Below are 17,174 nucleotides of genomic sequence, written 5' to 3'. Positions count from 1 at the left end.
CAATGAAGAATGATTCGGTTCACAGTTTGAAAAATTAAAAACCAATGAACCGGTAAACTGAACCGATGATGTATATTTATTTATAAAATATTTAGATATATATAGGTATTTATTAAAGTAATGTTTTGAAGAAATATTGTTAATGTTAGACTTTTTAGGTATTTAATAAAGTAATATTGTTTTCTATTATTAATTTTTAATGGTACTAATATTAAACACTACTTTTCTTTCCGATGTACTAAAAAAAAATACTACTTTAAGTATTTATACATTGTTAAGTACTTAAATTGTTGATTATGAATTATAAATTTGTGATTAAGCATTGATTGAGTTATTGATTTGCCATTTTTAAGCATTGTTAAGTTGTGAATCATATGTGTTTGCTATATATTTAAAGTTGTAGAATTGATATTTACCAACAAAAAAAAGTTGTGAAACCGATTAACCGAACCGATCCAAACCGGATCCGTTTTGGAATTTTTTTTTGCTACCAATCGATCAAAACCGAACCAATGAATTTTGATTGGATCGGTTTTTGGTTTCACCCGAAACCGGTTCAAACCGAACCGCAAACACTCCTAATCGAATCACATTGAAAATAAGTGAGTTGGAATTTCTACATTTTATTTATTAATTTATTTCCAACTCACTTATCTCCAATGTGATTAGATGATGAATTATTTAACTCAAACTTTCTCATTGGTTATTTAAACAACCTTTTAAAATATGTGTTATTTAAAAAGTGTGTTGGGATTTATTTTTTCGAAGTCACGGATGACGTTTAAAAAGTGTGTCCTCAAATGGTTGACATCACAGATGACGCATATGAAATCTTGAGCTATTGCATTTGTGGCCAATGAGAATAGTGGAGAAAGTGGATTCGAACTCCATTTTGAAATAACAAGACATTATCCTTAATTAAAGGAGACAAAAACACAAGTTTTGTTCTCATCATTGACCGTATAAACCACCAATTACATTTTACAAAAATTTGGCTAGCTAGGCGACAACAAGTGAAGTTCTATAAGAGCCAAATTGTTCTTTTGATTCTGAGTAAGCTTACACTTGATTGAGAGAGAGAGAGAGAGAGAGTTTGAAAGAGAAATGGATAAGAAAACCATAGCCAACAACAATGTGCACTGTCTGGTGTTACCATATCCAGCTGTAGGTCATCTCAATCCTATGCTTGAATTCTCCAAGCACTTGCAACATGAAGGGATGAGAGTGACACTGGTCACAACCCATTTCTTCAGCAAGAGCATGAAACAATTGCCTCCTTCTATTGCACTAGAGAAAATTTCTGATGGATTTGACAATGGCGGTTTTGAAGAAGCAGGAAAGAACTCGGAGGTCTATTTTGACCGTTTTTGGCAAGTGGGGCAACAGGGTTTTGCAGAGCTTATTGAGAAGCTTGATAGAACAGGGTACCCTGTTGACTGTGTTATATATGATCCATTCATGCCTTGGGCCTTGGATGTTGCAAAGAGATTTGGAATTGTTGGGGCTGCTTTTCTCACTCAAAACCTTGTTGTCAATAGCATATACTACCATGTCCACTTAGGAAAGCTGCAAGCTCCTCTTACTGAGGAAGTGATTTCTCTACCAGAGCTCCCCCAACTTCAACATCAGGACATGCCTTCTTTCTTCTTATTGAAAAAGGCAGATGATCGTTTTACACTTGGTTTCGTAGTGGCTCAGTTTTCTAATATTGACAAAGCTGATTGGATCCTCTGCAATTCCTTCTATGAGTTGAACAAAGAGGTATAGTTACCACATCCAGCTTGAGTTACTTTATTCACTTTTAAATTAATGTTGGATTTCTAGCTTTTTTTTTAATTTCTTTCTTTCTTCTTTTAATGCATGTTAGTAACACATTGATCATTTAGACAAACTCTTTTATAATTCACTAGAAAGAAGTTATTGTGCATAGTTTATTGTGGCTTCATTCTTGATTTAAATAAAATAGAATCTTATCTAGACATGCTACTAATTGTGAGATTTTCTTTGTCCCTATATCAGGTTTCACTTTCTGTCTACGCCAATGTAATTATGTCATGTCAGTTAAAAATTAACATATATAACATTTATAATCTTATATAGGTGGTTTTTAATTGACATTACACAATTTCGTCACTAAGATAAAGAATGAGACATCATTTGCAAATTAAAGATCTCCTATAAAACATATTTTTATTGATTTTCTTTTACCACTAAGGGTATGTTTGTATTGCAGTTGGTTGGATGTAAGTATCCTATTCAATCCAATTTTTTTTTTAATTTTTTTATTGAAATATGTGCTAATTGAAAGTGTCAAGGTAACTCTTTAGCAATTCAGCCACTCTTATGGGTTATAATGATTAAAGATTACAAATTGTTTCTAGGTAGCTGATTGGACGATGAAGATTTTGCCCAAATTTAGGACCATAGGACCTTGCGTACCATCAACGTTTCTAGACAAGCAAATTAAAGATGCTGATGAAGATGTTGTTGGAGAATTCACAAGGGATGAATGTATTACATGGCTAAATGATAAGCCAAAAGGGTCTGTTGTTTATGTTTCTTTTGGGAGTATGGCAGCACTGAATGAGGAGCAAACAGAAGAAATAGCTTATGGCTTGAGAGATAGTGGAAGTTACTTCTTATGGGTAGTCAGAGAATCTGAACAGATTAAGATCCCAAAAGACTTTGAAAAGAAATCAGAGAAGGGCTTGGTAGTGACATGGTGCTCCCAGCTAAAAGTTCTAGCTCATGAGGCTATAGGGTGCTTTGTAACACATTGTGGGTGGAACTCGACATTGGAAGCTTTGAGCTTAGGAGTTCCTACTATTGCAATACCACAATGGTCTGACCAAGGAACCAACGCCAAGCTTACGGTAGATGTTTGGGAAACTGGAACTAGGGCTCCACTTGATGAGAAACAAATTGTGAGAAGAGATGCATTGAAGCATTGTATATGGGAAATAATGGAGAGTGAGAAAGGCCAAGAGATTAAGAGCAATGCCATGCAATTTAAAACTTTTGCTGCAGGAGCTGTTAGCAATGGTGGAAGTTCTCATAAACACATTGCAGAATTTGTGGATAGCTTGTTTCATTTATAAGAAACTTGCACTGATTCACAAATTGATTCCTGCTGAAGAAAAAAAATTCCGATGTCTTCCGTGTCTGTGCTGTCATCTTTCATAATGACCAATAAGTAATTGTTAATTTTATGCAATAAATGTCTTGTCACAGCAGTAGAGAGTATGGACCTGTTTGATTGCAGTTTTAGTTTTTAGTTTTTAAAATAATTTTCAGAAATAATTTTTAAAAAAAGTATTTTGAAGAAAAAAAAACAGATTGAATAACATGTTTTCCTACATTTAGAAAACTAATATCTGAAAACTAAAAACTGAAACTGAAAACATATTTTAGCTGTTGGCTAAAAAGCATTTTTGGCCCCTGATGTTTCAAGTTTGTGCAAATTCTATCCCTACCCAATTTTTGTCGACGTTTCTACCCCTCATGTTTTCAAACAGTGCAGCGTCTACCCCTCCGTCAGTCAGACTTTCTCATGAGAAGTTCCTGAGAGGATTGGAGAGATGAAGAAGAGTATATGAAGTTGATGATGATCAAAGAAATGATATAAATTAAATTTGTTTGATGTATATATCAATTATGTATGTAACTGAACTGGTTAAATGCATGTTTTGCTACTTACAGGTCTTGAGTTTGAATCTCTCATGCCCCTTTTTTTCAATTTCACTTGTAATTTCCACGTGACAGGTCCAAAAAATATAAAAAAAAAAAAAGTCAAATCAGTTCTTTCCGTTAGTTTTTTAACGTCTGACTGACGGAGGGGTAGACGGTGCACTGTTTGAAAACATGAAGGGTAGAAACATCGACAAAAATAGAGTAGGGGCATAATTTGCACAAATTTGAAACATCAGGGGCCAAAAGTGCTTTTTAGCCTTTGGTTTTTTGTTTTAAAAACTGAAAATGAGAACTGTTTTAGAAAACTATTTTTTAAAACAGGTCCTACCAAACATGTTTTCCGTTTTTAAAAACTGAAAACTGTTTTGAAAACATGAAATAAACAGGCCCATATGTAATAGTAGAGTTTTTGAAATTAGTATTTTGGTAATTATAATATCATGATTGTAAATAGTGACGGATCCAAACTTTTTAAGTTGTGAGAGTATTTACTATGCGTTTTGCTAAATAAATAAGAGAACCAAAGAGCAATATGGGACTGGATTCGTGTCATCGGATTCTTTTGAGTGAAAACGTGCGAGTGTTTCCAATTATGAAAGTGTGTGTAGAGTATCCAATCGAAAATAAAAACAGTAAACAAAGGAGAAAAGAAAAATCGAATAAAAAAAATGAAAGAAGAGTGAAAAACTGCACGAAGGATATAAGGTTGGTTCAGGTAATGCGTACTCTTAGACATTCACATATGTCATTGAGTGTATGCCATTGAGTATGATTGAACATGTAGCTTTTTAGGGGTGTGGATGGAGTATTGATTTGCGGACTCTTATTACATTATTCTAATTACCATTTATAGATGAATTCTTAACTCTCCCCAAACCTCTAAGTTACAGATATTTACAGGTGTCCTTCAACATAAGAAAATTCATTTAAGTGTCGCTTTTCTGCCTTTGGATCGATAGCTAGATTTGGCACCTTACTCATTAGAAATGTCACTCTACTTTCGGAAACTTAGTTTCCGAAATATGTCGGAAATAAGGTTTCCGAAGTATTTTTTCACTCAAAAGTGGGGTGTTACATGTATTTTGCACTACAAATCATGAATTAATTTCGGAATATAAGATTTCGAAATAATTCGGAACCTGAAAATCTGAAAATTGGGGGTGTGAAATCTAAGGGTTGGGGTGTCAATTCCAGCTCTCCTTTGGATCGCGTAACTGCTCCTTTAGTGTGCTTTTCATGTCTCCAACATGAAATCTGCTTGGTCTTCAGCGAATACTTGTCTAATTGGATCGCAATTTTCACTATGTCTGGCTAGAATGCATTATTTTACCACATAAAATGCTTATATTTAAGGTAAGAAAACAAAAATGCTGTGAAGGCACGAAATGATTCGTTCATGCGCCATGGCTAGGAAAAACAGCACTAATAAGATTTTTTTTTCAAATGATTCCAAGTGAGTTGGAAATAAATTAATAAATAAAAAGTAAACCACAAAACATGAAAAAGTGAAAATCATGGGGCAAGTAGTCATTCAGTTACAAAACTTCAACAAAGTGAACGCTGAGACAGTTAAGTGTCTTATTTCACGCCACTAACAACCTATGGGGCCATATCCTTGATGTAAAAACAACCTGCAACTTCTTGGTGGTTGAGAAGATATGGTGGTTGGGGCAACAAACTAAGTTGGGCCTTGGGCTAAGGGAGGTGAGTCATGATTCTGACATATTGCACATGTGCATAAAATTTATGAGAATCAATAGGGAGATTGAAGTTTTATATGAACACCTAAGTGTGGCTGAATTTGAATTAGTTGATCATCTTAAATTGGCAGAACAAGCTGAGATAATACTAGTGGATTGTGAAGGTCATGATGACATGCATGATGGAAGAGGGTGGGAATGTGGCTAAAGAAAATTAAGTTCATCATGAAGAAGATGATAGCATGATGATGGAAGAGAGTCGGATGTCGGACTCTAGCTGAAGAAGATGATTTGATTTGAAATCAAAAAAAAACTTGTATTGGGTATTTTTATGATGTTACTCAACAAAATCCTTACTACTAACTTTCTTAATATCTTATTAATATAATAATTTTTTTAATTTTCATTTTGTACCCATTATCATGTTGTAATTTGACAATACTAAAAACTACAAATATGAAGTTGCATTTTAAGTTATGCCTTTGAAATTTTATATTATTCTTATTAAATTACGAATACGTTTAAATTATTTTTAGTACTTATTTAATATATTTTTATGATTAAATAAATTTTAAGTAAGTGATTTATGAAAATAATGGATTAAATTTATATGAATTCATAGTATAAAGAGGTTTCCGGGTATGGGAGGCCTGGCCTGCGGAGCTGCTGGGGATTGGATTTTGGGCTTCATGATCGGCAATGGTAGCGGGGATCCCCTCAAGGCAGAACTATTGGCTCTACATAGTGGGCTCTATCTTATATGGGAGGCAAGTATTAGGATGTCATTTGTGATGTTGACTGCTTAGTTATTTATTTCCTTCTATTTCCTTATATAAACCACTTAATTATATTAATTTCCTTATTTAAAATCATAAAAAACATTAAATGATTTTTTGAATAAATGCTATTTTCGTTTTTTCAAAATAAGGAAATTTAAAATAATTAAATAAATTTTAATGCATTGACGATTTATTTAAGGAAAATATTTTCGAAATTATTTATTTATTTCCTTCTATTTCCTTATATAAAACACTTAATTATTTTAATTTCCTTATTTAAAATCATAAAAGACATTAAATGCTTTATGGAATAAATGCTTTTTTCTTTTTTTTAAATAAGGAAATTTAAAATAAATAATAAATTTTAATGCATTGACTATTTATCTAAGGAAAATATTTTCGAAATTAATTATTTATTTTCTTCTATTTCCTTATATAAAATACTTAATTATATTAATTTCCTTATATAAAATCATAAAAGACATTAAATGTTTTATGGAATAAATGCTATTTTCGTTTTTTTAAATAAGGAAATTTAAAATAATTAAATAAATTTAATGCATTGACTATTTATTTAAGTAAAATATTTTCGAAATTAATTATTTTTTTCCATATATAAAACACTTAATTAAAAAAACGTTTAATTATTTAATTTTTATTAAATAATGAATTTCCTTATATAAAAATAATAATGACATGAATCCCGTTTTCATTGGTTGTAAAATAATTTCAAATATTAAAATTATAAAAAAAAGTTAAAAATATTTAAAAACTTTTAAAATTCGGTATCCAAGTTCTATGTAAGGAAATTAATTTCCAAGACCGGTTTCCAATACCCATTTCCAAGACCCATTTCCCACCAATATTCATTAAGGAAATGATCATTGCCTATTATACCTCTACATGATAAATAGAGACAAACCTAACAAACTATATCATTCATCCATCCAAATCATAAGTTGAAATCCTAACTTAGTTTGCGTTTTTTCTATACCTGATACTAGGAACTTTTTTTTCTCTCAAATCAATCCTTCTAAGGAAAAGTGGACCTTAATTGTTCGAGTCATTCGAAGTTGGCATGGTCCACTCGCAGACAAGTTTGGGTTACCTCTATCCTACAACATGTTGCTAATTGATGGCAAGGTAGAAAACTTATCAAATATTGAATTGAATTTAAAAAAAAATTCATTCTCTAATTTATATACTACCATTTAACGTTCGTCCTGCAATTTACATAGGGTGACAAGATTCATGCTTTCGTCAGAAAGCAACATGTCTATCGTTTTGACAAGATCATGAATGAGGGGGGGTGTACTCAATCCATGATTTTATGGTAGGAAACAACACTGGTGACTTCAGGCCATGTAAGAATCAGGATAAAATAACCTTCAAATTTGAGACCAAAGTCATTCCAGTAAGCGTTGAAAAGGTCCCCCTAAACCTCTTCAAATTTGCTGATTTTGAAGAGATATTAAGCCCTTCATTTGATCAACAAATTTTGGTTGATAAGTATTTTATGTGATTCTTTCATCAGTATACGACAAATTATGGTTTTTATTATTCTTACAAATATAATTTTTTTCAGATGTCATTGGCTCGCTTACAGCCATAAGTACAGAAGTTGAGTTCTCACGAAATGGAGTGCCAACAAAAATGATACAAATTGAAATTACATCTGGAGGGTTTGTTTTCAATGCTTTTTTTAAATGTATTATGGATACACATATTTTATTTTCTCAATTTATTTTTCATTTACAATTTCAGCCCTCACACAATATGTGTTTTGTTTGGTGAATATGTTGAAGAATTGAATGCTTTCCTGCAAGCTGGAAATATTTCCAATGTTGTTGTTGTGCTCTTACTTGCCAAACTCAGGACATTTCAAGGTTAATTTGATTACCGCGTCATGTTTTTTGTTTATTTCATATTTTGTTTTCCGTACATGATATCTGACACATTTGTGGTAAACATTATTTTCAGGAGAAATTCAATTGCAAAATGCATTCAATTGCAGCAAACTACTGTTCAACCCGGATCATCCCGATGTTGTTTGTCTGCAGAAAAGGTATTTTTCCTTTGTTTATGATGACATCTTCTATATGGTTATTAACCATATATTATGTTCGAAAGTCAAAGATATTGGTATGTTATAGTCTTGCCGAGAACAATGAAACGTCGAACCAGACGTTAAGCCAAATAACAGATCTGAGTCGTCCGTTAGTGGAAGATGAGTTCTTAAAGCTGTATCCAAGGACAACTATCAGTGGTTTGGTCGACTGTAAAACAGTAAGTCACCTCACTTTCCACAAATGATTTTTAAATTTTATTTATAACGACTTTGAAATCTAATTTCAAAGTATTACCAGCGTACTATATTCATTGTCCTTGGAAGTATTGAAGAGATTGTCAACCCTGATGATTGGAGCTACAAAGCTTGCAAGTGCAACAAATCTGTTAAGCACAACGAAGGCAGGTTTTGGTATTGTGAAAATTGCAATAAACATGTTGCAAATCCTACCCCAGGTTATACTATATTTAACTCAGTACATTTGTAATTACAATATAAAACGTGGCTAACGTTGAATAGTTATTCATCATACACATTTTCTCCATTTAAACTTCATAGGTATAAACTTTGTGTTTATGTGGCCGATGACACTGAATATGCAGAATTCATGATTTTAATTTTGAAGGTTTTGCTATTATTCAAAAATCAGCTAAAGATGTCGAGGCAAATGTTGTTAAGGTATTTTAATATTTACAATATGATAAAGGAAAAAGTGTATAACACAACATTCAATTTCTATGTAATCATAAATGTAATTATTATGGATTGATTGTAGGGGGGTGATAAATTGAGTATTCCCCAAGAGATTCGTGACATAATGCATAAGCAATTCCTCTTCAAGGTCGAGGCTAAGGAGGATTTTGGAGGTAGGTTTGAGTCTACATACACGGTTAAATTTTTTTGCAAGGATGCAGACATTATTATGAAGTTCATTCACAATGTAAGTAGTATAACTCACGCCCTAAACATTTGACTTGAAAGTTATAGTTATACATATATACATAAAAGTAAACTAACCAAATTTCTACATAACTTTATTTTTCCATGAAGGAGGCCAGCGGTTCTGATATTTCTGTTACAGATTTGAAATCCCTGACGGAGGTATTGGTTTTCACTTTTTAAATATAAGTTAGTTTTAGACCGTGAACAACTTATATCGAATTAAAATACTTTTGAATTAGAAATAAAAAAATATTAATAACATTGATTTAATTTTAAAATTCATCCATCACGATTAAGTACATTAATTACATCGATTTATTTTTAAAAAATCAAGCAACAACTTAGTAATAATTCCTTAATTACAATTACTTGATTATATACATTAATTATACAAAATGATGTGCATTAATAAAGTAAATAAAATCTACATACATAAATGAAAAATTCGGAATCAAGTAAAAAATTGAATAACGCATTAATTTGTTAAAAAAATTCAACTTATACTAATAAAAAATCGAGCTTCAACAAAAAAAAATAATAATAAATCAAAACAAAATCAATTAGGAATCGCAGAAGAGCAATGAGCCTATATATATACTTTAGTATACATCTCCTTTGATACATAAGTTCATGCCAAAATCAACAGACGTTAGTTTTCATCTCCAAAACTTCCTTGCATCATGAATCCGAACTATAAACTACTTGACCAACTAACTCCTTTAACACATGATTGGACTATTGTCGTTCGAGTAATAAGGGTGTGGTTTGCTGAAGAAGAAGAGGAAGAAGATGAGGAAGGACAGAACGGTTCGTTCTATAATCTGTTGTTGATGGATCGAAATGTATGTAAACCAGAAACAATTTCGCTATTATTAAATATGTAATTGTATTTTAATTTAATTCACATACATAAATTCATATGAAACTCCACCATTTCTAGGGTCAAACAATCCATGCAGAGTGTAGGCATAACCTTCATGAACGTTTTGCCAACAGAATCACCGAAGGTTTGGTGTACCGTTTTGAATATTTCTAAGGTATGACATAATTTTCGAGGTCTTAGTGCATCTAGGCATATCTATAAGATACACTTGCAAAGTAGAACAAGGATGATTCCATAATATAAAGATATGTTTCCTGTGCGTGATATGTTATTTGACAACGTGCATGAAATTCTAAATTATAACTTTGACGAGCGGTTCTTAGTTGGTATGTAAATACCGTCATTTAAATAACTTCAAATACATCAACACTTCCATGTATTGACATTACCATTCAAACAAAAGTTATGGGCGAAGTAACGCATGTCGAAAATTACAACGAATTTGAGCGGAAATGAGTCCATACGCAGAGTAGAGACATTGAAATTGAATCTCAAGGATAAATTTGCTTTTATCAATAACAAATTAGTATTATTAATTTCTCTAAATTCCTACGGCAGAAAGTTAACAACTTTTATTTAATTTTTTTCCAGCAAAAAAATTAAATGTTTTTTATACGGCTAATTTGTCGACGAATTGGATGCACTTCTAAATTCAAAAGACAACAAACATGTTGTTATTATCATATTGTTGGAGGTGTAACAATTCATCAAGGTACATTTAATAATTTTGAGCAACAAACAAACATAAACTTCTATATAATAAATCAACATGTTCAAACTTAAACTTACAATCGATCGCTAATTTTTTTTCCAGGGGAATATAAACTGACTGCTGGGTTAAACTGCACTAAAGTAATGTTCAATCCTGACATTCCACAAGCAGTGTCCTACAGAGAAAGGTATGTATGTACCGTGGATTTCATATTACTTTGAACAAATTTAGATGACAAATAACAACATAATTTTTTTTTAAGAAGATTATTTGAGTGTGACGCAGTTTAGACTCAAGTAATGAACATTGTGATTGAAAGATTAAACGTTACTGAAAAAGATGAGTTCCTGACGCTTTTCCCAAGCACAAATATTAAAAATTTGGTTTCTTGCAGATCGGTATGTTCTCATCACTTTTAATTTAATTTATTAGACATTTTTTTATTCAAAAAAAAACAAACATTGATTTTCATTCAACGTTTTTTTTTTAGAGCAAAAGAGAGTTAATCATTAATAAACGAAAAGGAGAACAAACTACAAGGAAGGGAAAAAACACCAAACCACCCAAGGAACAAACACAACAACCCAAAAGAAAAGAGAACAACCACCCTACTTCATGAAAGGAAATTTTTCTTTAATAACTTCGGCCAACCCTTGAATAGCATCTTCATCACTACCAGGGAAAGACATGCCTGCAAACTGAGCAAGACGCCAAGCCTTCTTTGCTCGCGTGAAATAAGGACCCGAAGGAGAAGGAGGACTGGGCGGGGCATTAGCGATAGTCACACTCTCTTAGTAAATAAACATATAATGTTAAGGATTACAATAAACAGAAATGCGTTTTAAATACAAAATCCATAGGGTTAGAGATTTTTAAACACTAACTACAAACTTAAATACTTATTAAACTAATTTAATAATCACCTATTATGGAAAATTAACAACACATGAATAATGGGATAAAATATCAATTAATTAGACCATAAACTCTTATACTCTTTCATTGAATTTAATTGCTTTAAATTCATAACGTTATAATAGGAAAAAAAAGATTTTGATACACGGTTTGAACATTTTTAAAAAAGATTAATTCATAGTCAACAGTTAAAACAACAGCTACTATATTCAATTCTTAAAAAAAAATGCCGGAACACTTATTTAATTTTTTTTAAAAAAACTTAAATTTTAATCAATTTAAAAAAAATCTTTAAAAGTAAATACCGTATTTAAAAAAGAAAATAAAAAAAACTCAGCTACTTAAAGGTCTTTTAACGAGTATATTAATTATCATTTAATAAATATAAAAACTCTTATATAAACGTATTTAATTGATCTTAAATAGTGTGTTTTATATTTAGTTATAAAAACAATAGACACTATAATCCCTCCTTTTAGAAAAATAAAGTTTACACTATACAAATTTAATTACTTTTTCTATAAATAAATTACTATCTAAAAAAATAACAACAAAATCAAGTACAATCATTTCCCATTTAAAAAAACATGTTACTGTGTATTTACATTTAAAAGTATTACATTTACATATGTTATTATCACTGTTAATCTAACAATCAGTTGTAACTACAATATTTTTTTTTGTATTTAATTCATTTCTACAGCGTACAATATTCATTATATATGCCACGATTAAGAAAATTGAGAGTACAAATGATTGGTATTACCATGACTGTGAATGTAACTGAACAGCATACTCTGACAGAGCACAATATTATTGTGAAAAATGTAACAAGCATGTCACTCCTACCATAAGGTAATCTACAAATTCGATAAATAAATTAATTTGTAAAATATTCAATTTATTTAATTATTAATGTTTACATCAGGTACAAATTGTTGCTTAATGTTGCTGATGATACTGGATCTGCAACGTTTACCGTTTTATATCGCGAAGGTTGTTATCTGATGAACAAAAAAGGCAACGAGATATTGGAAAAAATGGAAAAGGTAAACATAGTCATGTCAAAAAAAGGTACATTTTTATTGCTCACTTAATTCATAGTATATTAATTTTTTCATTTTAATTTATGTAGACCGGGAGCATGGAACACCCCCCACAAGAAATTGTAGATTTAGTGCACAAGGAATTTCTTTTCAAGGTTGAAGGGAAGGATACATGCGGAAGGTGGTTTAATCCAGCATTTAACGTCTTGAAAATTTGCAAGGACCAACAAATAATTTCAAAATTCGAAACAAAGGTAAAATTCTAAACTCTTATTGCTAAATAATGGTTATTTATATCTACATAATGAATTTTGATATTTCCGATTCAAATGTAAAATATCTGTTTGAGGTATTGGTCATCACTATTGTCAAATAGGTTTGTTTTAGACATTGGTCATCACTATTTTAAAATATGTTTATTTTGCAGACAATCACTAAAAGTGTTAAACGAAACACACCTCCACCTATACTTGAAGACTCCAACACACCTATTAAGCATCGTTCAGACGAAGGATCCATAACAGAAGTTGTTGGAAGTAACGATGCAGAAATGTTCAAAAAGATCAAGTTTTCAAAGAATTAGTAGCATTTCCTCAAGATTGTTTACAAATAAAGAGCCTATGTGCTAAACTTTCACTTTTATGTCTTTACCCACGTTGACAATGTGCTTTTTTTTTTTGTAAATTGACCTCGGTGGTAACTTTCAAACATTTTGACATTTGTTTTTCGTATATTGACCATGTTACTAAAATATTCAATAAATCGTTTTATGTTTGCAAATCTCCGTGCATACGTCAATTTAAATGTGCTTTCGACCCTTAAACACATTACTTTGCAAAAAAAAAAACCTACATCACAAATGTGCAAAAAACGAAAAATAAACTAAATACCTATATAGAATAAATAAAAAAGATATTAATTCCCCGTGCACGGGTTAAAAACTAGTAAAAACAAAACAAGAGACTTTGTGTCTTTCTGTCGAAAGGAAAGAATCAACACAATGGATTTGAATGCGTCTCCTTCCAACAACACGATTCCCGTGAATGGCACAATCCCTGTTGCTTCCACGTTTGCCACCGCCACCACCATCCCATCGGAAAACCCACCTCCGGCCAACGCCTCCGGCGACCGGAAACCCATCGCCTTGTGGCCGGGGATGTACCATTCTCCGGTGACCACCGCTCTGTGGGAAGCAAGGTCCAAGATTTTCGAGAGGCTTCTCGACCCACCAAGGGATGCTCCTCCGCAAGGTGAATTGCTCACCAGAACCCCTTCTCAGAGCAGGACCAGCATCCTCTACAACTTCTCCTCTGATTTTGTGCTCAGAGAGCAGTATAGGGATCCCTGGAATGAGGTCAGAATTGGCAAGTTGCTGGAAGATCTTGATGCCTTAGCTGGAACTATTTCTGTTAAGGTACCATGTTGAAGTTTCCATGTTTTTGTTGTTTTTTGAATTTTTTAGGGTTTTTGGAATTTATTATGTGGTTGTTCATTGTGATAATATGATTACATGATCAAACTGGGATGGGGTTGAACTTCAAAATAAGTAGGTTGAATTATGTTGACAGACAGTTGTGGTTTCAGTTCATTTTTAAATTTTTTATTTTCAGTTTGTGTTTTATGATTTTTGAGGGTTTTGTGGGAATTCATTATGTGGGTGTTGCATGTAACATGATTACATGGTCAAGTGGGGATGTAAACTGTGATGGGGTTGAACTTCATAGTAGGTAGGTTTTATTTTGATGACAGGAAGTTGTGGTTTAAGTTGTTGTTTTTTGAAAAAAAAATTTATATTACTGATTTTTTTTAGGTTTTTATGGGAATGGATTATGTGAAATATGAATATTGCTTGTAATGTGGCTATCTGCTCAAGTGGGGATGTAAGTGTTGAACTTCAAATTAGGTTGTATGTAGTAGCATAGTAGGTGAGTTGTAGTTTGACACTTGCATTTAGGAAGTCTTGCCATGTTCATTCATCTAATTTTTGAGAGTTGAGCAAGGTACTGCACCAAGTAACTAATATTTTTGGCTTTTCTTGCAATGAGCTGAGTATGGTAATTGACAAGCTTGCTTCTGTTATGTGGAGCAAAATGTGACCAATCCATTATATGTTTTAATCAGGATTTTGTTTATCTGTTTTTTTGACGGTGTTATTTTATATTTTGTGGTATAGCACTGTTCTGATGAAGCTAGCACAACAAGGCCGCTTATAGTTGTCACTGCTTCTGTGGATAAGATTGTGCTAAAGAAGCCAATTAGTGTTGACATTGATCTCAAAATAGTTGGTTCTGTTATATGGGTTGGGCGCTCCTCAATAGAGATTCAACTTGAGGTTACTCAGTCCAAAGAAGGTACATTTCATAGGGCTCACACATATTTGACAATTCGAGTAATTGACCGTGTCCAAACATAACTACATTCTCAATTTCTCTTTGCCTCTCAGGACAGAGTTTGTCTTGTTGCACAAACCTTATAAGCAAAAAAACTCTCATTGTTACCTCCGCACAACAATAATAATTTCTGGTGTTGTTTGCAAACTTTCATGAATTTTTTTTTTTTAATTTCCATAACATTTTCAGAAGATTATCATTGTTTTATATCAAATGACACTCGCTCAACTTATCTGTCATCAAAACTCATGCAGAGGGCAGTGATGCAGACTCAGTAGCACTAACAGCAAACTTCATATTCGTTGCTCGAGACTCTAAAACTGGGAAGGCTGCTCCTGTGAATCGACTTTCACCAGAAACTGATCTTGAAAAACATCTTTATGAGCAAGCTGAAGCAAGAAACAATTTGAGAAAAAGGAAACGAGGAGGGGGAAAGAGGGACTTCGATAATGGAGAGGAAAATAGGCTTAAGCCGCTATTGGCTGAGGGAAGAGTATTCTGCGACATGCCAGCCTTAGCTGACCGAGACAGCATTTTACTAAGAGATACCAGCCTTGAGAACTCTTTAATATGCCAGCCACAGCAAAGGAACATCCATGGTCGAATATTTGGAGGCTTCTTGATGCATCGTGCATTTGAATTGGCTTTCTCTACAGCATATGCCTTTGCTGGATTGGTTCCCTATTTTCTTGAAGTGGATCATGTTGATTTCCTAAGACCTGTGAGTATCTTCTCCATTCTTTTTAAAATATCAAAATTAAACTTTTACATGATGATGTATTATGTGCACAACTGGAACAATCTTTGAAATTTCTTTGACCAATTTGAATTCAATTACAGTTGCTTTCAAAAATAAAAATGATACAGGTGTTTCAGATTGCTTGAATTTACCTCCAAAATCTGGAGTAATTTATTAGTCACTTCACTCACATGTATATTCTTAGTATGTGGAAGAGAGGGAGGAGAGGGGGGCAGGGAAGTATTCCAATTTACAACAGTTTTTTGGATAAAATACAACAGTTAATTTTGTGATATTGTGTGTGCTTTGATTCTGATCCTCTCAAGTCGCATGATTTTGTCAAGTGAAACTTCGTTTCTATTTCTCTCTTCACAATTATTCAGAAAGTCTCACCTATTGAATTGGTATGAATTGAGAGATAGACAAAATTTTAGCATGACAGTGTCCTGCAAATTGTCCACCGGAGAGAATCATGATCCGTGTGTACTTATACCAAAATACATAATGATTCTGCAGATTTTCTGCTCTTCTATTTTCTTTACACCTATCCCCCACCTCAAACTTGTTTCGCCTATATTTCTAATGTTTATATTGGATTTAAGCAATAATATAGAAAATGAACCATTGAGCAGGTTGATGTGGGGGATTTCTTGCGTCTCAAATCCTGTGTTCTGTACACTGAACCTCACGACCCAGATCAGCCACTCATCAATGTTGAGGTTGTTGCACATGTTACAAGACCTGAGATACGATCTAGTGAGGTTAGTCTAACTGAACTGCACTCTTCTATTCTTGCAGCTTTTTCAAGTAGTTGAAGATTGTAATCAGCTTTGTTTTTTTCTGTTGTGTTATGTGAAACAGGTATCAAACACTTTCCATTTCACCTTCACACTACGTCCAGAGGCTAAAGCTATGAAAAATGGATTTAAACTTCGAAATGTGGTGCCAGCAACGGAGGAAGAAGCACGCCGCATACTAGAGCGCATAGATGCTGACAACTTGAATGAATTCTTCAGAACATAAGAAGAGAAACAGCAATCAGCTGGTAAAGTATATAAAATGGCTAATGGCTACCACATATGAGCTGAAGTTCAAAGATTAGCTTTTATATATAATAATTTTCCTGTCCAATCATTGAGGGCGCAAGTTAGCCTTGTATGGAGCATCATTGGACTTGATATATGGCAATTGGTGCTTAGATAGCATGTATACGAACCTTATTTTTAGAATACACCTGCTTATATCATATACATATATGAATGAATGAATAAATGTCTACACATATATATAACAAGTTAAGGGTTTTCATA

At 32.5% G+C, this 17,174-nt stretch overlaps 3 protein-coding genes across 3 annotated transcripts; all 3 read left to right on the top strand.

Annotated features, from left to right (window-relative positions):
• The first annotated feature begins 1,047 nt into the window (after positions 1-1,047).
• On the top strand, positions 1,048-3,243 carry LOC130728404 (UDP-glycosyltransferase 74G1-like). The gene is made up of 2 exons (XM_057579869.1): positions 1,048-1,761; positions 2,382-3,243. The coding sequence occupies exons 1-2, from the start codon at positions 1,105-1,107 to the stop codon at positions 3,096-3,098; spliced, it is 1,374 nt and encodes a 457-aa protein (XP_057435852.1). The 5' UTR covers positions 1,048-1,104; the 3' UTR covers positions 3,099-3,243.
• Positions 3,244-6,031: 2,788 nt separating this feature from the next.
• On the top strand, positions 6,032-13,318 carry LOC130714874 (uncharacterized). Its single transcript, XM_057564846.1, has 12 exons — positions 6,032-6,161; positions 7,755-7,851; positions 7,934-8,055; positions 8,150-8,234; positions 8,323-8,455; positions 8,527-8,642; positions 8,840-8,915; positions 9,013-9,103; positions 10,877-10,961; positions 12,618-12,738; positions 12,825-12,989; positions 13,163-13,318. Exons 1-12 carry the CDS (start codon positions 6,032-6,034, stop codon positions 13,316-13,318), a joined length of 1,377 nt encoding a protein of 458 aa, XP_057420829.1.
• A 363-nt stretch (positions 13,319-13,681) lies between these two features.
• On the top strand, positions 13,682-17,174 carry LOC130728403 (acyl-coenzyme A thioesterase 2, chloroplastic). The gene is made up of 5 exons (XM_057579868.1): positions 13,682-14,149; positions 14,909-15,086; positions 15,380-15,846; positions 16,497-16,625; positions 16,726-17,174. Exons 1-5 carry the CDS (start codon positions 13,736-13,738, stop codon positions 16,885-16,887), a joined length of 1,350 nt encoding a protein of 449 aa, XP_057435851.1. The 5' UTR covers positions 13,682-13,735; the 3' UTR covers positions 16,888-17,174.

Source organism: Lotus japonicus, chromosome 1, assembly GCF_012489685.1.
Source record: "Lotus japonicus ecotype B-129 chromosome 1, LjGifu_v1.2".
Classification (NCBI taxonomy): Eukaryota; Viridiplantae; Streptophyta; class Magnoliopsida; order Fabales; family Fabaceae; genus Lotus; species Lotus japonicus.
The sequence above is the reverse complement of the archived record's forward strand: the minus strand, read 5'-3'. Positions and strand labels throughout refer to the sequence as shown.